Source organism: Enhydra lutris, unplaced genomic scaffold (genome assembly GCF_002288905.1).
Source record: "Enhydra lutris kenyoni isolate GAN:26980312 unplaced genomic scaffold, ASM228890v2 scaffoldscaffold38, whole genome shotgun sequence".
Taxonomy (NCBI): Eukaryota; Metazoa; Chordata; class Mammalia; order Carnivora; family Mustelidae; genus Enhydra; species Enhydra lutris.
Genome location: NW_019154122.1, coordinates 17,969,777 through 17,990,319, shown reverse-complemented (window position 1 = coordinate 17,990,319; position 20,543 = coordinate 17,969,777). Strand labels below are relative to the sequence as shown.

The window sequence follows — 20,543 nt, the reverse complement described above, 5'->3', positions numbered from 1 at the left end:
AGGAAAGCCAGGAGGCCGACCCCAACCCAGGAGCAGGAAGACACCCTCCGGACGGGGTCGGGCAAGGTCAGGCCTGAGGCAAAGAACGCGGGGTTCTTGCTTCCTTTTGGTCTGAATTAGTAGATTTTATTTTTTAGAGAAGTTCAAGGTTTATGGAAAGGTTGAGCAGAAGTATGAAGAGTTCCACGGGCTGCCTTCTCCCCAAACACAGCCCCCACTCCCTACTCTGCACCCGCACCCCACCTGTGCGCGCTGCCACCCGTCCCCACGGCAGGCAGGACGGACACACCCCCAGGAAGGCGCGCTCACAGCTCACCTGAGTCTCACACGTGGCGCTGGGCATTCTGGGGCTCTGACAAGTATGTGCACGCGTGACAGTGTCCCAGGGAGCGGCTTCGCTCCACCTGTCCACCTGTCCTCCCCCAGCCCTGACAACGACCATCTTTGTGCAGTCTCTGCGGCTTTGCCTCTTCCAGAATGTCCTGTGGCTGGAGCCACACAGCATGGCCTTTTCCCACACGCTTGCGTCACTCGGCGATAGGCGTCTAAGAACACGCAGCTGTCCACGTGGTTTTGCAGGAGGACAGCCTGGGAGGCAGGGAAAGCTCCCCAGGTTCAAAGGAGTCCATCCCAGGGCCCATCAACCTCCCCCCCCGCCCCGTCCGTGGTTTCTAGGGAAACCATGAAAACCAAGAGGGGGTCGCCTAGAAACGGCAGACAGGCCTCACCCACTCTGGATGCCCAGGGTCACCCGGCAGTCCCCTCTGGGAGGTCAGAGGGACAGGCCAAGAGTGGGGGTACCGGGTTCTCCCTCTTCCAGGCCTCTCCCGGAAGATTCCAGGACTCAGCTCTTGGCCCCCTATATCCCCAAGGCCAGGCCCTAGAGGTGGCCTGGGGTCAAGGAGGCTGCGAGGCTCCTTGCCCGTCAGACACACCCTTGTCTCTGGCAAACAGGGAGTGCCAGGAAGGAAGAGGGCCTGCCAGCAGGAGGCCGCCTTCGGAAGGCGAGGTGGACACCATCCCACCAGGCAGAGGCCAACACTGGCTCTGGCCGGGAGGCAGTGGAAAAAGGAAGTTCGGGCTCCCAGCAGACCTTGGGGGGCCCCGTCGAAGCACAAGGGCCAGAGGTGGGGGGCTCTCAGCTGCCGCCCAGGCAGGGCCCCGAGGCGTGAGATGGGGTAGGGGTTTGGGCAAAACTGAGACAAGGGGCCCCGAAGGCTCCCAAGCAGGCCTCCAGAGGCGAGGGACAGGAAGGTGTTGTTAAAGACACCGAAGGAAGTGGACCGAGCCGGCGCAGGGCCAGAAGGGCTCCCCCGCCTCCTGCCATCAGCCCAGGACACACAACGGCCTCCCTGACATCAGACAGAGTTTCTCTGTTTACCCTGAAAGTTATCGGGTCTGGTCTGTTTATACAAATCAGCTTTCAAATATGTGGGAATGGGGCTTTTTTTCCATTTGTTTCCCAGAAAACAAGACAAAATGTAAAAGGCCCAGGAGAGAGCCAAGAACATTCCTTGGTTCCCCAAATATCCAGGTCTCCACTCCCCCCGCCAGCGAGTTCCCGGGATGGCTCACGGCTTCGGCGGCTGTGGCTGCGCCCGTGACAGGGGTGAGGCTTAGGAAGGGCTGGTGTGGGCTGAGCCACGCACACCCTGAGCCTGGTCTTCTGTCTGCGTGAATATGTGAGCCTGCTTGCGTGTGCTGTGTGTGCGCCTGAATGTGTGCACGGGCCTCCATTGTGCACGCACGTGCGTGTGTCTGCCTGTGCACGCGTGTCTGTGCGTGTGTGCACGTGTGTGTGCCTGTGCAGGGCATTGTGTGCATGTGCGCGTGTGCACGACTCCATTGTGCACGTGTGTGCGTGTGCACGTGCATGTCTGCCTTGTGCACGTGCGTGTGTGTGGTGCATGTATGCGTACGCATGTCTTGTTCTGCGCGTGTGTACCTTGTGCGTGTGTGCGCATGCATGTACACTTGTGCGCACTGTGCATGTTTGTGTCTCCTTTTGGACACGTGTGTGCAGGTCTCTCTCTGTCCCAAGAAGCCTGATTTCTGGACTTAGCCAGTCTACCCACAGCCAATCCAATCCCCTGCACAGTGGCGACCTGAGATCCATGCAACCCAGAGGCCTTGGAGGCCCTGTCACCAGGCGTCCACCCTCTGGTCTGGACAACAGGATATGACACCCTCTTTGCATCTTGCTCAGTTTCTAGGCCACGATCAGGAAGGGCTGGCGGCGCTCAGCACCTCCCTGTTCTTCCCTGAAACAGAGCCCGGAACTCGACCCAGACGGACGGGGCTGTGGCCTCGCTGGGAGCCCAGCCACCCCGGAGGGGGAGTCCCAAGCTGGGCTCTGACACGGTGCTCGAAGCCTTGTCTGCCCCTCCTGCCTCCCTGGTGTGCGGCCCTGGGGCTGGATGCTCTTGAGCCTCTGGTCAGCTGTGCACCTGGCCCGCCAGGAGCCCCTCAGCCAGGCCCGCCCCGGCCCAGACGCCAGTGGGGTCGGCAGCACTGGCCCTGGCCGGCCTGGAGCAGTGGCTGTGGCAGAGGGGAGGAGCTGGCCCCGCTCAGGCCCTACTCTCCCACGGGCAGGCTCTCCAGAGAAGCATCCCACTGCCCACTGGGGCCCTCGGCACCACCCACCTCTTACCTACACTCCTTGGGCCACACAAGGGTCCCGGCCCCAGCGGCCTCCTGCTCTGCCAGCCAGCTCAGCCCCCCGCCTAGCCCGGGCCCTTGCACAGTGAGCAGCACCCCTAGGCCTGCCCATATGTCAGTTCCCCTGCAGGTGGCCTGTCCTAGCTGCCCAGACCCTCAGCAGACACGCACGGCCCCCCAGCTGCACAACCGCCTCTCTGCGGACCACTGGGGACCTCGCTCTAGGGCAAGTCCCTGCGGGCGCCGGCATTGAGCCCCATGCTTGGTGCCACGCCAGGCCCAAGTTCCGCGTTCCCTCCAGCACCTGCGTCACTGCTCTGGTGACAGGAAGCCTGCCCCCTGCCCCGGACCTGCCCGCGGCAGCACTGGGCACACAGCGAAAGCCAGCAAGTACTGGCTGGAGGAGCGCTTGCTGAAAGAGAGAGGTGAAGGGTGGTGACCAGCTCTCCTGGGACTGGGGCACAAGTTCTCTACTTTCTGCGAAGAGCTCTCCTCTGGCTCCCAGGATGCCTCCAGGAGGAGGGACGAGGCTAGGGCCCAACCTACAGATGGGAGCACAGACAGGACAGGCCGACGTGGCTGCCTCGGCATCTGGAGCCTCGGGCCCCGTAGTGTCCACACCCTGCCCGGGCACGGGTGCACCCCCCAGGGCCCCGGGCAACAGCCCCAGGCCCGAGGGCACCTCCCTGGCACAGAGGACTAGACAGAAACCACACGTGTCCACTGGCCCTGGTCTCCCCGATGTCAGGAAAGGGGCCACTATGCCCCCCACCCCGCAGACCAGAACCTGGGAAGCCTCTTTCCCTCACACCCACGCGGAGCTGGGCTCGCAGCACCCCTCCCCCAGCCTGTGCTGACTCGTGGCACCCCTCCCCCCAGGCCGGGCCTGTACCCCCCTCCTCACCGTCCCGACCTCAAGCTCCAGCAGTCCTGGGGCCGGCCTCGCTCCACAGCGGTGCTCAGTCACCAGTGCCGAGTCACCCCCTGGCTGTGCCCCAGCGGACCCGCTGGGACTCGGGCCCTGCCTGGCCAACCCCCCACGCTGGCCCTGCCCCCGCCCACAGACCCGCCAGGTCTTCCAGCTCACGGCTCACGTTGTGGTAAGTATTTAAGCCCGCAGAGCCGCAGTCCCCACCGATGCAGCCCCTGTCACTTCCACCCCTCCTGCCCCCGCCCTCACCCCGTTCTCCCCAGTCACGCTCTCAACCCCACCCTCCAAGGCCATCCCCCCTCCTTCTCGCCCAAGGCCCCAGCTGGGTCTCATCCTCTTTCCTACGGTGTCCCTCAGGCCTCAGCAGCTGTCAGGAGTGACCCCAGGTGACACCAGCCATCACGGGGCTGGACCGGCTCAGGAGCCACTGAAGAACTCAGGGACCTGAAATCCCAGGGGCCTGGTGCGGCCGCTCTGGCCTCTCTTCGCCACCAGAGGGCGCCAGTGCCCGGCCTGAGGCACAGACAGGGTGGGCACCCACTTGGGCATGCTGGGGCAGGAGCCCCTTCCAGGAGGGGGTCTGTGAGCCCTCCCCCTCCCCATGGCTGCTCCCTCGTGCCTTCCTGCTGCCCGTGGAAGCCTCTGGAAAGGCTGGCAGGGCTGGGGGATGCTGGGGCACGGCTAGCTGGCCGGGGGCAGAGGGCCCCGTTTGCTAGGGGCTCCCATGTCCCACCACCCTAGCCTCTGGGCCTTCCTCATCGCACCTGCAGAGCCCGGAGCCAGTGGAGGGCAGAGGTCAGCATGGAGAAGGGCAGGGAACACAGCCTGGCCTTGTATGGACATCTGCCCCAGGGGTCCCACGGAAGAGAACAGGCTGTGAGCAGGGGCATGACGGGGCCAGGCTGTGGAGTCCCCTGCCCCTCACCCACTCTAACAGCACACGGAGGGCCCGGCAAGGACCCGGCCTGGGGCCTGCCCTCTGGGACACACAGGGAGGGGCCACAGCCAGCCTGCCTCCCCTTCGGAACACAATTCAGTCTGGAAGAGGAAGAGGCCTGGGCCAGACACTGTCCATCAGCCACCTCCGACCCCTGGGTCCTCAGGCCAGGGCAGCCTCCCCAACAAAACCAGATCCCTGCCCCACAGCTTCGGGGCGAGGGGGACCAGGTCCCCACCCACCTGGAGAGATGGCCCGGGGGTCCAGGCAGCTCTGCCAGCCTCGGGGCCCAGCTGCCCCCTTCCTGGAGCCTGGTCTCGGGAACGGGCAGCTTCAGCTCCTCCACGTGGACTGTGGACTGGTGGGCTGGCAGACGGGGGACTCTGACCACGTTCCGCAGCCCCACGTGGGCCGGCCCCACTGCCCCAGCCCTGCGCTCAGGTCGCTCCCAAAGACAGCCCTCCAGGCTGGGCTCCGCAGCCCCATGTGCTCCACCCATCGTCTGCCCCCCCATGGGAAGCAGGGGTGTCCGTGGCCTCAAAGGGCTGTGGGGGTACGAGCCTCCGGGCATCCCGACAGTCTGAGCGCCCAAGTCAGAGGGGCCGTACTGCCCAGACCCTCCCTGCACAATCCTGATGCTCCCCGGGTGCACAAAGGAGGCCCTTCCCGACAGCTCTGGGTCCGGCGGCTACATCCCGGGGCTGGTGGGGCCAAGGTAGGCCGTCCTCTCGCCACAAAGCACAGAAGGGCCAGAAACCTTGGCGCCTTGCCCCTCACGCTGGAATCCGGACGGCTCCACCTCTGTTCCCAGGACACAGAAAACGGACGGCCCACAGGGCTGTAAGCACAGTAGCCAGCACGGCCTACCCCCACCCTGTGCTCACAGCTGCCAGGGGACACATAGGCCGCCCCGCTCAGCCCTGCGCCACGTCACCCCAAGACAGGGCAGACAAGAGGACTGCCACCGGGCTAGGAATGCTGCCCCCCGAGGACCCCACCTAGTCCCATAGCCTCGGCAGGGCCGTCCCAACTGCAGGGACCCCACACGTAGCCCAAAAGAGAGACGGGCCATGCGAGCTCCAGGTGCCCCCACAGTGGACATGTTGTCCTCACAGGGGCTGAAGAGAAAGGTCCTTGCCTGGCGCCAAGTACCCGGCCAGCACCAGCGACCTCCTCCCCAGGACTCCGCCCCTCCCTTCCTGTGGGCCTTTGTCGACCTGGCAGTGCCTAGAGACGCTGGCCCCAGAGCACAGCCGCTCCTGGGAGGTGGTGTCTGTCCTGGACCCAGCCCAGAGCCAGCCCGGGTCCACCCCCACCCCAGCCTGCCCTGCCCTCAGTCTGGAGGAGGCCCCTAGATGGGGGCAAACAGCCCAAGAGGACTGGCGGTGAACGGGCCGGCACAGGGCCCCCGCACAGAGACCCTGAAGTGATGGTGGTGCCGCAGGTGAGGGAAACCAGGACAGGGAGCCAGAATTCTGCGGCCAAGCCCAGCCCGCCTGCCCCACCGTGCACAGACACCTGTGGGAGGTCCCCTGGAAACCTCAGCTCCCACCCCGTGCCCCCCACCTCTGGGACGACGAATCCGGGATCCCAGAAAAGCCCAGCGCCCTCCATGGTCACACAGGCTGCTGCCCTTCGCCAGGCCCCCAAGCCGGGCCAGCACCGGGCAGAGCCGTCTACCCCGCACCCGGGCCAGGGCACAGCCCAAGCACGCACGGGGCACAGGACGGAGATGTTTGGTGCACGAGGTGTGGAGCGCGCCTCTCCTGCTGAACAAGTCCTGTCATGGGTTTGCTGCAAAACTCGCCCGTCTTTGTCCCTGAGCAGAAAAGGCAATGCCCGTCCTTGGAAGGGAAGCCACAGACTGTGAGCACGAAGCCAGCCCACTGGAAGGCCAGGGCCATGCCGGGGAGTGTCGGGCGGCCCAGGGAGCTGGGAGAGTGGAGGGCGGGCGCGCAGGGCCGGGCGCAAGGGGCAGGCCCTTCTGTCTGTGCACGCCCCGAGGCTGTGCTAGGCCAGGAAGTCCCCCTGCCAGGAGCCGGGGCCAAGCACCCAGGAGTCCAGCGTCCAGGAATCTTCCAAACTGTCCAGTCAAACCAAGTGGTCACGGGACCATCTGGTTCCTCTGCCTCCAGGGCTCGCGGGCCACACACACAACACCCACTGCGGTTTGCTTCAGGTCGAGGGTCCCCAGGTCAGGGCGGCCACGTCCGCCGGGGAGGGCTCGGATGTGTGGGATGCCTGTGCCCTGCCCTGCCCCGCTCTGGCCTTGACACTGCCCTGCAGAAAGGCACGAGGCAGGACGGGCAGCTGCACGGGGCTCGGTGGGGAAGTGGCCTCCTCCCTCCTGGGACCTCCAAGGACCCCAAGGTGGAGCCCCAAGAGGTGGGGCGGCCCCTGGGCCCCATGGAGACCGAGCCAGGCAGCAGCCCCCTGGCAGCCAGGGTGGCCGGAGGCACCCCTGCCCACCCCCTCCCCTCCCGCAGTGATGGCCGTGTTATCAGCCGCCTGGCTCCGCGTGACGCTGCCCAGGCCCCATTTCGACCCGGGCACAGAGGGCCAGGCCCTGCTCTGGAATGCCAGGAGCCGCCAAGACCCGAGAGCAGACCCGGGATGCCGATGCCAGACCTGCTCGCAGACCCCTCATTAATTATCCAGCCTGGATAGGGAACCAGGCACGAGCCCCAGGAATCCTAAAAACGGGCTACCAGCACGTTTCCTAGGATTTGCCCCCGAAACAGCCAGGCCTCCGGGCAGCCCGTGCTCAGACGGGTAGAGTGGACACGGGGCCGAGGCACCCTCCAAGCACCCAGAAAGCAGCCCGGGGTCCGGGGCTCGCCCAGAGCTGCTCTGCCTGCCGCCTTGGGCCTCCCTCTGCAAGGTGTGAGGGAGCTGCTGGGCCGGGAGCCAGGGATGTGGCCCGGTGGAGGGCTCAGCCCCTAAGGAGGCAGAGGCAGGCCCAAAACGGGCTCCCGAGCCCAGGCAGGGCTCCTCTGGGAACGCGGGTCCCGAGGTGAGGTCCCCAGCGACAGCTCAGTGGACGGCTTCGTTTTATTGACTCATGAAGGCTCTGATCGCCGGGTGCTCAGCATGAGGGGTGAGCCAGAGACCCCCAGAGGGGCAGCCCACTGGGGCAATGAGAAGGGGCCCAGCATGGTGGGGACCTCATCTGGGAGGCAGCCAGGCAGGAGGGGAGGGAGGACCCCCACGGCTTCCTAAGCAAGTTCCTTCCACGCGTGTAAGTCCTTGCTGGGCTGTGAGGGCCTCCCCCACGTCCAGGCCGAGAGTCCCCAAGTGCACGGACCCCCTACATTGCCCCAGCACCCCCGGCCCCATCCAGCTACCTCTGCTGACCCGGATCCCTGTCGTTCGGGCACCCACCGGGCCACCACGCCGGCCAGGAGCGCCCCTCCAGGCAGACAGCTGCCATAGAGGCCCTCGCCCTCCGCTCCCCTCCCCTGGTGGAGAACAGGGGCAGAGAGGGCCTGAAGGGCGCAGGAGGGCTAGGGGTAGCCTCTGTGCAGAGCGGGGGTCCCTAAGGGCCGGGGGCCGGGCAGCCCACCCCGCTCGGCGTGGCCAAGCCATCCCTCTGTCCAGATAGAAAGTGCTGAGCCATCAACACGGCCAGCTGGGTTCCAGAAGACAAGGCTCTGCAGCTTCTGGGAACGGTGGGCAGCTGAGGGCTCTGCTTGGCCTAGTGGGCCACTGGGAAGAAGTCTGCCAGAGCCCAGGAAAGGGCCCTTGGCTCCAAACACACCAGAGGGAGCCCCTGTGCCAGAGTCTGTCTGCCCCGAGGTCATGCCAGTCTGGAGACCCCCACAGGGTATGGCGCCGACAGACCCCAGACGCCACCCAGTGGGGCCACCACGAGCGTCCAGCCCGGTGCAGTGAGTCCAAGAGTTGGCAAGCACTGAGCCACCACTGACCCCAGCAACTCAGGAATGGCCTGGGCTCCGTGTCCCCATCTATAAAATGGGCAAGCAACCAGCCAGTCCAGGGTCCACCCCAGGACTGCCCTTGCAGTCCAGGGGGGAGCATGTCACAGAAGAGTGTGGGTCATCTTTGGGGAGGGGGGCACAGCACAGTGCGGCTGAGGCAGGCAAAGGACAGATTCACGGCATCCTTTCGGGAGACCACCCGGAGGACGGGGCGGGGCCTCGAGCCTGGGGCAGCTGGGGACGGGAGGCGCGGAGGGCTTGTCCTCCAAACCTGAGCCTCAGCCCTGCCTGGACAGTAGCCCCACTCAGGCAGGGGCCCCTGAGCTCCTCACTCACCAAACGGGCAGGCGGGGCAGCCTCGCGGACCCCCGCTCCCAGGAGGGTCTGCCCTTGGTCCTCCTGCCTGTAATCGGAGAGTAGGAAGCCCCCGACTCTGGAGTCCGTCCTGGGAAGGCCCACAGCCCCCACAGTGCACGAGGCAGGCCCAGAGGCCACAGTCATCCCAAAAGACCGAGGCGCCCCTGTGGTTGGGTGCAGGGGGAGGTCAAACCTGGAAGTTGAGTGATTCACTGTGTGAACACAAACGCCCCCGGAGTCAGCCACTTTGAAACTGTGGCTCCGACTCTGCGCGTGGCCACTCTCGGCCGACCTAGACAGGCTGTCGGCGCCCCACTGCAGCCCTGCAGGGACGTGGCCCGGCCCGCCGGCACAATGGCCCTGCGGCAGCCACACCTGACCCCACCGACTGCCAAGGGCAGCACGACGGAGGCCAGAGGGCAGAGTCAGAGCCACCACTCACCCCTCCATCTGACGCCCCAGGCCTTGCCCTCCCAAGGGCCAAGGTGACCCCAGGCCACGCAGACACCCCCTGCCCCCTCCTGCAGGAAAGCAAGGCTGTGGAGATTTCGGGAACTATCTTCGAAGGAAGGGCTTCGTGCAGCTAAAGCAGGGTGCGTGAGACACAGCCCGCGGCCACCCTGTCCGCTCAGGCCGGACGCGGAGCACAACCGGCCACCCAGGTGCGGGAGAGCCACGCACGGCGGGCCACTGCGGGCTTGGCTTTTCTGATTCCCCAGAGAGCCGACCAAGTTCCTCGAAGGCTGGACCCTGAGGACAGCTTCCCAGGGAAGCCCAGGTGCTCACAGGGGTGCCCCCAGCTGCAGGGTCAGCAAGCACCCCTCTCCTGATGGCCAGCAGGACTCTCGAACGGCCTGGCCACACCACGCGGGCACACGGAAGGGCACAGGGAACCTGGAGTCGGGGGGGATCGAGGTCAGAGGCAGTTGGGGACAGGTTAGCCCTCGACCACACCCGCAGGACAGTGGCTGAGCTGCTCCAAAGGACTCAGGCCAGGCGAGGGCCTCTCTGGCCGCCGGCTTCAGGACGGCAATGCTACGGCAGGCGGCAGGAGCCCACGGGTGCTGGAACTGTGCCCCAGCCCCTCGGGGGCAGGCAGCGCTGGCTGCCTTCCCCACCACTACCCCCATGAGGCCCAGGCTCCCGGAGCAGCAGCAGCTCCCAGGCCTGGTCACAGCGGCTGGCCGAGAGCCGCCCTTGGTGGCGTCTGGTCCTCAGGGCAGGGGTCAGACTCCCACCCTCCGACACAGGGGCAGCGCCGCAGGGAGCCTGGAGGCTGGCTCCCTCTCTGTTGAGACATCATCCCAATTTAGAAACAGAGCTGCCCTTGAGCCGGGGCCAGGGGCCTGCCTCCTGCCCCCAGGCCCTCGGGGCCAGCCGCCTGCCTCTACTTCTCAGAGCAGCCGCCTCCAGCCCCACCCAGGGTCCCCCACCCACTGGCTTCCTGCTCAGAAGGCAGGACCCACCAGAGCATAGAGGCTCCAGGCAGGACCTCAGACCTCGGTCTTGCTGGGCTGGCGTGGGGGGTGGGGAGCAGGTCACACTGGGTCTCCCGGGGCACCTGTCGGGCCAGCCCCAAAGTGGCCGTCCTGACTTCAGGTCTTCCACCAGCCCAGAGAGGGTGGCCAAGGGCCCTGGGGGTTCCAGGCTAACCCTTCATCTGCACTCCCCACCCAAGCCCTCCAGGCTGACTCACTCTCTCCTCTCCCCGAGGCTCTCCTCTAGCCTCTCTTTCATCTGGAAACCCCACCCTGAACCATCTGCACGTCCCCAAACCTTCCCCAGCCCACAGGCCCACCTCCTCCAGGAAGCCCTCCAGGCTGCCCAGCTCTCTGTTCGGCTGAGTCCTGAGTCCCAGAACTGCCTCAGAGACCTACCCAACCCACCCGTCTTACAGGTGAGGACACTGAGGCCCAGAGGGGAACCAACGCCAAAGCTTCTGGAACCGAGAAGCTACCAGAGATAACCCAGACCTGAGTTCTCCACCTGCTTGTGTCCCATGAGGTCAGGTGAGATCGAGTCCCAAGACAGGACTGGCGGCCCCGTCATGGTGCACAGCTGGGTTGAGAGGTCATACACTCCTGGGGCTGTGTCTCCTGCCCGTTTTTCCTTTAAAGATCCCGTGACGGCAGCCAGGCAGCACGTGTGTGGGTGGCGGGGGGGCATCTACCGCTCACTAAGAGCACACACGTGTGACCTGGGTACCGAAGGGGGACAGAGCTGTGTTGTCCGCGGGTGCAAACCTCCCCCAGGGGACGGACAGGACCCCAGGAGCCCATGGGTCGAGGGCTTCCTGCGGTACACAGCCCTCCTCTGCTGACTGCTGGTGTTGGGCCACGGGCGGGGGGCATTCGTCCGCAGGGTGTCCCCACCCCAGGCCCCTGGACGGAGCTCGGGCAGGCGGCGCAGGCAGTTACCCCAAGAGCCTGGGACAACCCCGGTCACCAGATCACCCACCCTCACGCCCGCAGGCCCAGCAGACCTGGCCTTGGGAGAGACAGCGCTGCCAACCCCTCTCCCACGGGGGCGCTGGGCCTCACCTGTGCCGACCCCTGGGACCCGCAGAAAATCACTCTCCCTCCCCACCTGGCACATGGAGTGACCAGGGTCCAGGATGCTGCCCAGGGTCACACGTACATGACACAGAAGCTAGTTCTGGCCACACCAAGGGGGGCCGAGCCCTGCAGGCTCAGGCCCCCACCCTGGGCTCCGCCAGCACAGGCCCCCTTTGTGTCCCTGCCTTCCGCCTTCCTGGGGGGGGGGGGGGGGGGGGGGGGGGGAGGTGGAACAAAGCGCTAAGCCACCGCCTCCCCCACAGGCCACAGCCCCCGGGAGGGGGCAGGCAGAGGAGGGGCTCTTCCTAGGGGCCCCCTCCCCCTCTGCACTCCACAGTCAGCCCAGTGGGATGCCTCCCTCACCCCATGCTTTGATTCAAATGAAAGAATTTGGGGGAACCAGAAAAAAATATGGCTTTTATTTTCAAAACTGGAATCAATTATAATTGGGGGGTCGTTAAATATTCCCAACTGGACTGAAGCCCATGCCCGCCTCATCCAGAGCCAGATGGAAAGACAGGAAGGTGGTGCTGTCGGGGTGCGGGCAGGGGCACAGGCAGGGGTGCCCCTGCACGTGCAGCCCCGCACACACAGCCCTGCACATCCATCCCTGAACACCTGCCCCTGCACACCTGCCCCAGCACACCCGCCCCTGCGCATGGGGCCCTGCACACCGGCCCCAGCACACCCACCCCTGCACAACAGGCCCTGCACGCCTGTCCCGGTACACCCACGCTTTGCACCCAAACCTGCTAGCCCACACACCCTACCCAGCACACCCGCTCTGCACTCCCCACCCAGCACACCCACCTCTGTACAACCCACCCTGCATACCCAGCCCTGTCTGTCTAGCCTGCACAGTGAGCCCTGAATGTCCAGCCTTTCTTCCAGGAGACAGGACCCCAGGAGGACACCCAGCAGCTGCCGCCCGCCAAGGGGCTCAGGGTCCTAACGTCAGGAGGTCCGGCTGAGGCACCAGGGCATGGGGCAGGAGCCCCCCAGCATCTGGAGGGCTCTCGACAGCAGGCCTCACTCCATGGCCCAGGCCTCGGTCCTCCCAGCCCACGGAGCCCCCGAAGAAGCAGGATCGAGGAACCAGCTCAGCCAAGAACCTTCAGGCTAACAGAGGGCATTGGGTACGCAAGCGCAGTCTCCTGACCACTCCTCCAATCCTCAGCACCCCAGCGGCCGGCCCCCGTCTCAGAACCCAGGGACCCAGCCGTTCCCAGGACCCCTGCCCTCGGCCCATGCTGGAGACAGAGGGCAGGCCACCACAGGGGGACACACAGGGACCAGCCAGCGGGCAGGGTCCCCTGTGCAAGCGGGGGCCTCCTGTTCCCCACAATTAACTGACACCTGCCCCCTTCCCCGCTGCCCGCTGGGCTCCAAGGCACTGGAGCGTGGCGCAGGACGTCCGCCCTGGCGTCCACCTGGAGGGAGGCGCAGCCGCTCGCCCGGAGCAGGTTCAAAGCCCCGGAAACTGTCCGCGGGTATTTCATTTCAGCGGGCGGCACGGCCGGCGCCTATCCCGACGGGACCCTGAGGGCTCCGTGCTCATGAAGACACTGGACAAAGCAGGAAACCCCAGCGAAATGCTCACGCCTCCCCATCACCAAGAACTCGGAGGAGCGTCTGTGGGGCCTCCTGACTTCCCATCCGCTTGTGCTCCTCTTTACAAAAACGCAGTCAGCCCGGCGGCCCCTCGAAGCCGGACGCCCCGCCCGGCACCCAGTCAGTATCCCCCGTGGGCACAGCCCCCAACGTGGCACGACTTAGCTGAAGGCCCCACGTCGGGGCACCGAGCCCCCAGCCCGGAGCGGCACCCGCGAGCCGCCAGCTCCAGTACCCCCGGTCGGCGCCAGGATACGTCCCCCTGGGAAGGGCCAACTGGCCCGGCTGATAATTTCCTTTCTCCTGCGCTTTCTCTTCCCTTTAAAAACCTTTCCTTTCTATGAGATGGGATTCTGCCTGACTCGAGTCAGTTAATAAATCCAACGAGGTTTCGAAAATTCACTCCGTTGGGTTTCTGTTCAAGTGCGGGCAGCGTAGACGGGTTTCCGTGATGTATCCATTTACAGAGGTGTCCGGTTTCCCCGAACCAGCCGCCTCCAGTAGGGCCCAGCACGCCCCCACGTCGTTCTTCGTGAAGGACGCCAGGGTCCCCAGCACGGCAGGAGTGCTGCTTAGAGACGCCGGGCCAGGCCACTTCCCAGCTGCCCAGCACCCCGGGCAGCCCCTGCCCATCTCTCTGGAGGCCACGACTGGCGGGGGGGGGGGGCCTCTAAGATGACGGCGTGCAGGGCGTCTGTGGGGGGAGTTCCAGGGTTGCCCCCCCCACCAGCAAGGTCAGACAAGCCGCAGGAGCAGGGCTAGGCAGTGGAGGGGAGAATGCCCAACCGTCCACTCACCATACTGGCAGCGGGGGCCCTGGAAGGCTCGGGGACAGTAGCATAGCTGGGCGGAGCCAGGCATGCAGTGGCCACCGTTGAAACAGATGCCCGCGCTGCAGTGGGCTGTGGAGAGAGGAGAGAAAGCGTGAGAGGACGGGCAACAGCCCAGGGGCAGCCACAGCCCACCTACAGGACACAGTGTCCTTGGGGACCCTAGCCCATGTCCCCCAAGAGGCAAAATCTCGGGCTGGACAGGACCCAGAGCCCCGCCACAGAGAGGACAGCCCTCCTCCCACGGAACCCCAGACTGCACCTTGAGAGCTGAGCCCCGAACCCTGGGGGATAGGGGGCATCACCCAGGCCGGCAACCCCGACCCTGCCATCGGGTCACCGGTCCCAGCTCTGTTCTGTCCTGGGTCACACACTGGCACTGCCACCAGAGCCTGAAGTCCCCCCTTTCATTTTCTCGAGGAGGTGGGGAGGGAGAGGCAGCAGGGGAACAGCCCACTGCTGAGGACCCCAGCCCTTCTGCTCACACCCGAGGGTGCCAACCATCGTCCCTAGGAGGGACAATGCCGGCGCAGGCCAGCAGAGCCTGGAAGGAGGGATGGAAGGAGGGTTCTGGGCTGGGGCGGGCAGGCCCCCTCCTACCTCTCTAGAGGAGACCCCTGCCCCCAGACCGTTCCCCACACTTCACCCCACTGGGCAGGAGGCTGCCCACCCATGGCGTGGGGGCCAGTGAATCCCATCGTCCCATCGCAGCACAAGTGTGAGGGGTGGGAAGCTGCCTGTCCACGACACTGGGCAGGCAGCCCCCAAGGACCCCGCAGCCCCAAACTGCCCGCCAGCCCCATCACAGCGAGGACCCTGACCCTGGCTGGCCTGGGTACCCCAGCACCCATTTCCTGGCCCTGCAGCCGCCTCCCATCATATCCCCATGCACAGGGGGGGTACGGTCAAGGTGGGAGACTGGTCCCCCACCCTGGGACCCCACCAGCCTGGGCCTGAGCCTGGAGGCTTCAGGGGTGCTCACTGGGTGAGGGGTTGCTCGGCACAATGACTACCCCCAAAGCCTCCAGGAGCCTGGCGCGAACCATGGGCTCACTGACTTCATGGGTCACTTCGTGGGTCCCACCAGGAGCAGGAAGAGAAACTCCAGAAGGTGGGAGGCCTGCCAGAGGGCTGTCGGCCCAGCACATGGGTCCAGGCAGCCTTCTGGGATGGATGCTGCGCTTGGTAAGGAAACAGAGGCTCAGAGACAGGTGGCACACGGCCCCAGGCCACACAGCCCGTGAGCAGGGACCAGGCCCCAGGATCCTCTGCGTTGAGCCTGGGGTCAGGAGGGCCCTCTGTGGAATGCTTCCTCCTCTCTGTCCCCTAACTGTGGCCGCTGTTCCAGTATTGGGGGCAGTGCTCCCCTTTGCTCCGGCCCCCCTACGAGTGAACTCCCAGCCTCCTCCCTCCAGCCCTGCACCTGAGTCCGGAGGGCGTGTCCGAAATGCGCAGGAGTGGGGGCTGGGGGCGAAGTAGCGCTGCAGGGGTGTGGGGGGTGGGGGCTGGGGGCGAAGTAGCGCCGCAGGGGTGTGGGGAGGACATGCGCGGTGACCCCGGAGCCCACACAGGGAAGGCCGGCCGAGGGGCCAACCTGGGGCGCGGACAGCAGCAGCGTCCCAGAGGCTAAAGGCCCGGAACCTAGCTCCAGGGTACGTGGAGCCCACCTTCCCCCAGCACCCCAGCCCCACGGGGCCAGTGAAGGCCACTGTCACTGCTCGCCCTGCTCACCCGCTGAGCACAAAGCCCCCCATACCGTGAGCTCACCCCTCAGACCCCGGGGCGCTCTGGGCTGCCACCCACCAGGACAACCGGCATCATCCCCAAATGTCACACACCATATGCACCCACAGCATGGCCCTCTCCCTACTGTGCCCACGGACTCCCTGAGAGCGAGCGTCGACCCCATCCTGGCCGCCACCCGCCGCGCTCCGGGGCCCCGCCCACACGCAGACCCCGAAGGCGCCGACGAAGGAAGAAAAGCACTACAGGCGGACAGGGTCGGGGGTGGCCAGGCCGTCGCGGGAGGACAGAGCTGGGGTGTCCCCAGACGGAGGGATGCGTAGGGCAGCACAGCCACAGAAACGAAAACGGGAAAGACAAAGATACATGACTATGCCCCAAACCGAGAAGGGGCACCCCCGGGGAGGCTGGCGGGATGCAGGAGTAGTGGGGGGCTGCAGAGGGAAGCCAGGGGGGCAGAGCCTGCTTGGCGGGCGTGGAGCTGGGCTGTGGCGAGTGGTAGAGGAGGGGGCCTCCCCTGCGTAACCCCACAGGGTGGGCTGGGCTGCATGACAGGGTCTCCCTCCCCTGTGTCAGGAGGGTCACCTCCAGCGGCAGGGCACAGCCCCACTCCCACCACGCCTCCGAGGGGGCAGCACAGACAGCAGACAAGGACCCCAAAAACCCCGACCAGAGGCCGAGGAAGGACACGCCCCAAGCAAGCACGGGAAGGACTCACGCCCAGGCAGGCGGAGCTCAGGAGCCAGAGCCGGGCTTTTAGACCCACGTGTCTGACACCCGCGGTGAGACCCAGGCGACCCCGTGTGGGAAGAAGCGCCAGGTCAGCAACAGACACCGGGAAAACCTGACCCGTGGCCGTGAACGGAGGCTGGATGGGCGCCCTGCAGACAATTTAGAGATTTCCGAGCAATAAATGTGTTCTCTACTTAACATTAGTGTATTTTTTTGAAACACCTACTATGTTCCCAGGGCCGGGGCCGGGGGTCTCCTGGGGACCGTCCCTCAGACTCAGCTTGGCCAGGCCTGCGGCCACAGGACCTTCAGAAGCCCTGAAGGAACCGCCTCCCAAGAGTCAGAAATACCAGGGCCGGTGCAGGTGACCCGGGACGGGGGCGCCCACAGGGTCCGCTGCCGTGGGCGGCCCCCTTCTCCGAGGGCCGAGCCAGCAGAGGGAGGGCCCGAGCCGGGGAGTCCCACGGGGCTGGAGAAGACTCCCAGGAACCATCATGCACACATCTCCCTCTGCCCCAAACCCCCAACGGCTCCCCACGGCCCAGATGCCTTAGCAGGCAAGGCCTGCGCACACGTGTTCTGTCTGGTGTGAGTCGGTGGGTCAGAAACTGGTTAAGGGCACCTGGAGCGACTGCCTTCCGCTCCGGTCATGATCTTGGAGTCCCGGGATCGAGTCCCGCGTTGGACTCCCTGCTTGGCGGGAAGTCTGCTTCTCCTGCTGGCCTCTCTCCCTCTCATTCTCTCTCTTGCTCTCTCAATAAATAAATAAAATTTTTTGAAAAAAGGAAGAAACAAACAAACAAACTCGGGTTAAGCTCCAGGCCGGGCGATCTGCACACATGGACACACTCTTCTCAGCGACCTTCATTCCGCCAAGTGTCTGCTCCACGGCCCGCCTGAGCCAAAGCTGGACCCGCTGCCCGCAGCAGCCCACCCGCAGGGTTGATGGGGTCCCCGCCCACCATCTGAACCAAGAAGGAGGAACATTGGCCTCCCTGGTGTGCAGAGTGGGGCTGGAGGCGCTGGGACGGGGGCCGCTCACAAAGCACCCCCGCTGCCCCAGACCTTGGGGCCTTGGGGTGACACAGGGTAGGTCTACCCACATCCCCAGAACCAAGGCTGGTGGGGCCCCGAGGGGCGTCCAGTCTGCAGGATGATGGATTTGGGGAGCACAGTCCCCAGTGTGAAGGCAGCACGTCTGGACACCTTCCTTCCTTCCCTTCTCCCTCCTTCCTTCCTTCCTTTTCAAAGATTGGTTGATTTTAGAAAGAGAGCACACAGGTGTGCGTGCACACTCATGGTTGGGGGAGGGATGAGGGTCCCCATTGAGCACGGAGCCTGACACGGGGTTCCATCTCATGACCCATGAGATGACCTGGGCCAAAACAAAGAGTCGCACGCTCGACCGACTGAGCCACCCAGGCGCCCCTGACACCTGTGGCATCTTAACGCCGGCCATGCTCTCTTACGGTGGGCGCCACGAAACACCTGCCCTTGGCTGGACCTCACGTGACCCTGCTGCAGGAGCGGGGGTGGACCCTGTCCTGGGACGGGCTCACTGTGGTGACGGGGCTCCGCTCCCCTGCAAGCACTGGGCTTCTGCCCATGTGGACCCAGGCCACATCCCCGAACTGCCATGTGGCTGGCCCATGGGCCCTGCTCTTCTCTTCCCTAAGCAGCTGCCTGCTGGGGTGGCCTCAGGCGGGGCAGGTGTGATCCGGGCGCGTAAGTTTCTCCTGGTCTCCGGGGCCACCCCCACCCCCACAGGCTCTGAACACAGGGCCTAGCTCACCAAACGTGCGTGCGGCACAAACGTCAGCCTTCTCCCCCGCACCTCTGCCCAAGAGGCCCACGAGCCCCACGTGCGTTCTGTAGCTCCAGCAGGCCAGGGCCGGAGGGACCGGCTCAGACCCAAGGCAAAGCTCCTGGCCCGGGCCCTCTCTCTCACGGTCCGTCCCAGCTGCTCGGCCTCCTACGGACTTCCCGTGCCGAAGCCTCTGGCTCCCGTCCGCTCCCTGCCATGAGGGCCGGGCCCAGGAGCAGGGGAGCCCCGTCCCCGTGCCAGCGCCCCCTCGGCATCCCCCGAGGAGGGGCAGGGCTGTCTGCTGGCTGGGGCTGAGGGCACCTCCTGGCCAGGCCTGCACGCGAGCTCAGCCCCTCCCTGCAGCCCACAGAATGTTCAGGATGAAGCCTGGGAGGGGCCTCTCCGGGCCGGAGCTCCTCCACCACAACGGGGATCAGCCCACCACCGAGGTATGTGGTAGGTGTGGGGGCCCACATGAGCTCCCAGTGCGGGGCCTGGCTCGCAGAAACCTGAGAGAGGAGCGCCCGGGTATGGGTTGGGCCTCTGCCTTCGGCTCGGGTCATGACCTCAGGGTCCTGGGATCGAGTCCCGCATCGGGCTCTCTGCTCAGAGGGGAGCCTGCTTCCTCCTCTCTCTCTGCTGGCCTCTCTGCCTGCTTGTGATCTTTCTCTGTGTGTCAAATAAATAAAATCTTTTTAAAAATTTAAAAATTAAAAAAAAAAAAAGAAACCTCAGAGAGGCCTGATTGAACATAGGCTCCCAGTCCGACCCCCGCAGGTCCGCAGGTCCCTGGCTCCCAGGTTCGGCAAGGGAAGCAGTGGCACCAGCACCAGGCCCGGTCCTGCCCGTGGCCGAAGCCACCAGGCCAGCCAGAGACAGGCTGTGTGCTACACAGCCCCGGGGCCCAGAAGCTCTCCCGGGGCTGCTGGGGCACAGACAGCAGGGCGGAACCCCAAGCGGACACACGCGTGTTCCCAACGATCCCGCAGCAACCGGCCTGGGAAGCCAGCACCAGGCAGAGCTGGGGGGTGGGGGGAGCCCAGACAGAGGGGGTGACGGTGAAGACGGCACAGTGCACCGCAGGGTGGCGGGATGAGCACCGTGGCTCGGGGCAGTCCTCAGTCATCAATCAAGCCACAGGGTAGTGTCTCTGAAACCTCCCCCAGGTGCTGGCAGAGCCACCCAGAGTGGCCGGGAGCGGGGCCCTCAGTGCCCGCCTCCCAGCAAGGGGCAGCTACAGGATGGAGGCCACGTCCCTGGGAGCCCAGGGGGCAGGACAGGCCCTAGGTCCCTCCTGCTTTGTCCCTCCATTCTGCTGGAGGCCTGCTGGCCTTCAACCCAATGCCAGCTGGAAGCTGGAGGCCGGGACCCCAAGCCCCCAGCCCCACCTCCCCTCGTCCCAGACCCGTACTGCAGGGAGGCAGTCACCCCGGCCCCGGGACCCCGCGTTGGATGACAGAGCCGCACGGGGGAGGAGCACATGCTCAGTGTGTGGGCCGTGAGCCGCGGCTGCCAGTGCGAGCGGATGGTGCAGGCGGACGTGCAGGCGCTGCCGCGGCTGTGAGCACCGCACACACGCGTTAGCGGACAGGCACGTGGTGCACGTGTGTGAGCATGAACACGTGTGTCCAGTGCCCGCATGTGTGTACGTGAGCCCATGTGTGCATGAGCACGTGGTGTGGGCACATGTCTGAGGGTGAGCGTGTCAGCACGTGGGAGACCATCCACGTGTGAGTGCGTGTGACTGCACACACACACAGGTCCGTGTGAGCGTGAGCACGGGCGTGGACCGTGCACGCACATGTGAGGCTGTGACGTGGGTGAGCTCCCTGGGTGGACAGCATGCCGGCCCAGTGCACGAGTGTGCACGAGCATGCAAACGTGCCTGATGCAGCCCCATGAGTCCGGCTGTGACTCCACATCTGGAGACAGCTGGCGGGGTGAGGGGTTCGCTGCAGAGCAACACGGCCCCAGCAACCGTGTGGGCGTCCACGTCCACAGCAAGGACAGGACAGCCAGAGCGCTGGCCGTGCAGATTCCCACGCTGGGCGCGGGGCTGACACGCGTCCGGAACGGAAAAGGAAAAGTGAACCGCGAGGCAGGAAGGCAGAGGCAGCCGTCCCCGGGACCCCCAGCAGTCTTCCTGCTACTCATTCCCGCAGCCCCAGGATCACAGAGGAGACGGCCGTGTCCCAGGAGGGAGGAAGGCTATAGGGCACGCCTGCGAGCTGGTCAGCAGCCCTGGCTTCTGTCCCGTGGGCCCACCACATGGCCCATCCCAGGCTCCTGTGACAACAAACCACGTCAATCCCCCCCCAACTCGTGTGAAGCCCTCATAGGCCACAGATCTCCCCCAGCCGGCCTGGCATGCCCTGGGCGGTAAGAAGCCACGAGCGACCACGCTAGGCCAGGACAGCCTGTGGGGAAAGCTCTGGATGGCTGCCCTA

The 20,543-nt window shown here is 65.5% G+C and overlaps 1 protein-coding gene across 2 annotated transcripts in view; it reads right to left on the bottom strand.

Moving 5' to 3' along the window:
• Positions 1-20,543, bottom strand: part of LOC111154767 (multiple EGF like domains 6) — an 83,113-nt gene that overhangs the window by 50,841 nt on the left and 11,729 nt on the right. For both annotated transcript variants that reach the window (XM_022514664.1, XM_022514663.1), the window contains one exon: positions 13,785-13,889. In XM_022514664.1, the coding sequence (XP_022370372.1) occupies positions 13,785-13,889 (105 nt within the window). The remainder of the gene's footprint in view (positions 1-13,784; positions 13,890-20,543) is intronic.